Raw genomic sequence first — 4,763 nt, forward strand, 5'->3', positions numbered from 1 at the left:
AAACTGGCTAGTCAATAAAACAATATCAGAAATAGAGAAACGTGGTTGCTCTTTCTAAAAATTGGGTAGGCCAGTGGTTCCCAACTGCTATCATCACTAGTTTACACAATTGTTGGAGGCAACATGAAAGTATCAAAGTTTAAAAAACTGGTTAAATGTGTTTATAAAATCCATTTTTTTTTCTTTTTGGTATTTAAAAATTACAGGGATACATATTTTTAAAAAAATACAACTCTACCTAGCTATCCCCACAGATCCTCCAAGTCTGCCTGATGGAAAACAGTTAAAAGGGGCCTGCACATTGTTTCTCTTCAGCACCTTTGCACAGGTCATGTTCAGTGACAGCCGAGGGCAACCAGTCTTGTTCATTCTCACAGTTTAAAGAATCACACAAGATCAGAGATCCGTGATGATTAGAAACCATCAGGCCAGTGGAAGAAACCACGTAGTTAACATCTGCTTTGGTAGCCTTAATTAATTTACTATATTATTACCTTCAAGAGTTAAGGGTACAGTCTTACCTGTGGGAAGTTAGGCCTAAGATTTATCAATATATCAATTGCATTTGATGAAATGGAAACATCTCAAATTATATCGTGACATTTTGAAAATCAATGAAAGTTTATTTTACAGTGATCAGAATCCATGAAGCTACATGTATGCTATTTTACATACATATTTTTAATAAATTATCAAATTTAACATTACATTATTAATTATATTTAAAATAATTACCAGGTGTTATACACCATACAATGTCTCAAATTGTGTAGGTTCCTGTTGAGATAATTTGAATTGTCATTTTATTATTTGCCTTTTTTTCAATTCCAAGTAGCAAATGTTTCTTTCATGCTTATTTATTTTTTTTGTGTGTACCAGGTATTGAACTCGGGCCCTTGTGCCTATGAGGCAGGGGCCAGAACCACTGAACGAAATCCCTGGCCTTATGCTTAGTTAATTTATAAAGGTCACTAGGAAAATGTTTGATCTTTGTTTCCCAGAAGACTAGGAGAGTCTCAACAGTATGTCATAAAGGATGACCATCTGCTACACCTTGCTTTACACACTTTTGTTCTGGGTTTGAACTGGAAAACCTAATGTCACACTAGTTACCGAATGAGCAAACAAATGCAGACACCAGGCATTCCTTCCACGCATAGCAGATTTTTCTGTCAATTTTCAGGCTTAGGAAATCTCCTCCTTCTGATCACCCAAATGTACAGAATGAATTTTCAAATGATAAAAACCAACTAAGAATTTTAAGCTTAGAAGAAAGTTAAAAATAATTTTTTAAAAACATTTGCCACTACTAGTGTAGGTGTTTTACTCTCTGCAGTGAAAACAGCAAATTACAAAAGACCAACTTGACCTGATCAAAAGCAAAAGCCAGTACACTAAACCTGTTATACTGTAAGCATGATGGGATCACCACAGAAGAATCATCATGGGAGGAGTCTTCTATTGCTGCATAATAAATTACCACAACTTCAGTTGCTTAATGCAACTCATTTATTATTTCACAGTTCAGTATGGCAGAGGTCTTGGCATAGCTCAAGCAAGTCTTTTGCTGAGCATCTCACACAGTAGAAACAGAGTTGTCAGCTGGGATTGTGGTATCATCAGAAAGTTGCAGTATTTTTAGTCCTTTCAGCCTGCTGGCAGGCTTCAGTCCTTGGTTTGTACACCTGAGGCCACATTTGCTTCCTGTTGGCTGGGAGCTAGAGGGTGGCTCTCATCTGCTTGAGGTTCCTGCATGTTTTGGCTGGTGTGGCCCTCTAATACCAGGTTATTCATTACTTCGAGGCCTACAAGAGACTCTCTTGACTTTTCTGATGCCCCCAGACCCATTCCAGTTTGCATTTTGATACTCAAAGTCAGCTGCAAAATTCTTTAAACTTTGCTGTATAATACAGTCTAACAATAGTCATATCATCACTGGAATTTCATCAGAGGATATTTGGTTTGTGGTGAATGTTGAAAATAGTGTGGAAATGATTGCATCTATAAGCTTTAAACACTATCACTTTAATATTTTTAAAATGTTTGTATATTTTGTATTGTTTGTTTTCATCACTGTCAGGGAAGCACAGTGGAAGTTACGTCAGTGTTACAGATGGAAAAACCATGGCTCAAGGTAGCTAAGAGTTTGCCCAAAGTTTTCAGCAAGTTAGTAATGGGGTCAGTTGGGCTTCAGACCAGGGTCTTTCAACTTATAGCCCAGTGCTTTTTCTGCTAATGTTGTAGTTTTCTGTTTGGTGAAGTTTGAAGGAAAAGTCTCAGGGATTCATATGAATCCCAGGTTGACCCTGAGTAGAGCTAACTGTTGATATGAAGGCGCTACTTTCACTTGTTAGAGATTCAATACATGCTGTAATAACCACTGCATTGTCCCGTGCTGCCTTGCTAAAGATAAAGAAGGCTTAGAAAAAAAAGGTGACTTAAAAAATGGTGCAGATAGCTGTATGTAAAAAGTTAAAAGTCTATAGTTTTAGGAAGGTGTTATCTCTTGCAGCTGCTGTTGAACCTTTTAAAAAGAAAGAACAGAACAAACAAAAGAATCATTGCACAGCTGGTTTGAAATGTACAGGAAAAAAGAATGAACCCTCTCCCCTTTGCCTTTTAAATGTGAAAAGTTCATACCTTCTTAATGTCTGGTCTCCTATTTTTCTTTTCATTCAGACATTGACTAGCAACAGAGTACATAGTTTCAAATGAAGTGGAATCAGCATCATTTATCTTCACATCAATATAATCTTCAATTGTCTTTTCTTCATCTTCAATTTCTTCTTTAATATCCAGCTTTAAGTTGTGTGTTAAAACTTTGTTAAAAGTTTCAAATGAAAGTAAAATAAACTACCCTATATTTTTTTACTATAACTTTTAATTATTTAAACTGATCTACTTTATAGTAACATGTACTTTCATGTTAAACTAGTTTAGATGGAAATGATTATTTATGAGAGATACAATATAAACATTCCAAAAACCTTTCCAGAAATTAATCTTTGAAAGTTTTTGGGCAATGACAAAATCTAGTGATATAAAGGCTCATTAAAGAACCCCTCTTAGTGGTATTTGCAGTAAAATCTTATAGTCACATCACGTTCAAACCTTAAGAATGGGTGAAAGAGTATAATCCTCCCTGAAGCTGTATGACTCTTTGCCATTATGAGGAAGTACAAAACTTGTGACTGTGAAAGATTCTGTATTTTTCTTTACTTTATCCTTACTTCAAGCCAAAGTTTTGAGGTATTGACATACTTTGAGGAGAAAAGAATCTTAAGTAATTCCATGGAAAATTTAAGCCTTTATACAGGCAGGGTTTGCCTAAAAAGAAAAATTGTAAGATACTGAAATACTAAGTGCCACTTTTAGCCTTCCCTGCCTCCCCCCAGCCTTTTTTTTGAGTCGGGCTTGCTCTGTAGGGCAGGCTGGCTTTGTAAGTGCAGTGATCCTCCTGCCTCAGGCTCTTGAATGCTGGAATTACAGGCATGCGGCACCATGCCTGGCTTCCTCTTGTATTTTTAATATATATACTTTCTCAATATAACCCAATCTATAGCCAATGCTCTGACAATGTCTGCATATGAATGGTTCAGAAATAGCACCTCATGTGGAACATGTTGGTACATGCCTGTATTCCTAGTGTACTCTAGGAGACTGAGTCAGGAAGACTATAAGATCGAGCCCAACCTGGGTAATTTACATATGTGTGTGCGCACACATACGTGGCATCTCCAGCTCAGGCTTCTCTCCTGACCTTGAAAATAACCAATGGGACAGTGAATTTTATTTCTCTAAAACAGAATTTTACTTTTTTTTTTTTTTAATACCAGGGATTGAACTCAGGACCTTGTACTTTCATGGCAGACATGGCACCACTGAGCTAAATCCCTGACCCAAAATTTTACTTTTTAAATGTGTCACTAAAAATTTAAATATTACTAAAATGGTAATACTATCTTTTACACACATTTTCTAATGTGAAATATATTTTATGTAATATAGCATTATTAAATTTCCAGTATTGAAAGCTTTGTAATATACAGGTTTATAATGAATATTTAATAAAACTACTACAAATAGATATTATACTTATGGTTTCCTCAAAGAAAATGGCACCAGACCCTTGAGTAAGTAAATTATACCTAATTCCAATTCTAGGAACATAATCTGATATATATACAAGCTGCCCCCCTGCATATGTGGCATTGGTTTTTGCATTAGTTCACATAAATTAGAATAAAGTCAGTGTAGATGTTTAACTAATTTTAGGAAAAATTTATACACGATAGTAGATATTTCCATAATTCTTTAATTTTATAACAGTGATTCTCAAAGTTTTTAAAATTTACTGCATGTAAACAAAAGGACAGGGCATAATTTTCCTATTGTTTTACCATTCAGTTATCCTGCTTATAAGTTATCAATGAAATGTCTACTATTTAAAAATTAGGCAGTGTTTTCTATGATAATCTCACAAATAAGGTACTCCAAAATAGAATTAGAGAACTTTTGCTAGTAATTCTATTCTGACACAAATTTGAATGGAAGTCATGATTTTTTCTTTCTGAGCTCAAAATACTATACTGTTGGTAACCCACTCTAAAAATAACAAAATCTGAGTGGACCTCAGAAATCCTTTAGTTCTGGTCTCATTTTACTTAAAGAAATTATACTATATATGTGTGTGTGTGTATATATGTGTGTGTGTGTGTGTGTGTGTGTGTATAAATAAAATTAGACATATATATATATATATA

The 4,763-nt window shown here is 34.8% G+C and overlaps 1 protein-coding gene across 4 annotated transcripts in view; it reads right to left on the reverse strand.

Annotated features, from left to right (window-relative positions):
• Positions 1-726: 726 nt before the first annotated feature.
• Positions 727-4,763, reverse strand: part of Irak4 (interleukin 1 receptor associated kinase 4) — a 24,445-nt gene continuing 20,408 nt past the window's right edge. For 3 of the 4 annotated variants that reach the window (XM_010615398.2, XM_033763580.1, XM_010615399.2), the window contains 2 exons: positions 2,641-2,799; positions 727-2,524 (listed from right to left, as the gene is read on the reverse strand). In XM_010615398.2, the coding sequence (XP_010613700.1) occupies positions 2,489-2,524; positions 2,641-2,799 (195 nt within the window). In that variant the 3' untranslated portion in view covers positions 727-2,488. The remainder of the gene's footprint in view (positions 2,525-2,640; positions 2,800-4,763) is intronic. The other variant, XM_033763581.1, reaches the window with a different exon arrangement.

This window comes from Fukomys damarensis, unplaced genomic scaffold (assembly GCF_012274545.1).
Source record: "Fukomys damarensis isolate Sample0158 unplaced genomic scaffold, DMR_v1.0_HiC HiC_scaffold_15, whole genome shotgun sequence".
Classification (NCBI taxonomy): Eukaryota; Metazoa; Chordata; class Mammalia; order Rodentia; family Bathyergidae; genus Fukomys; species Fukomys damarensis.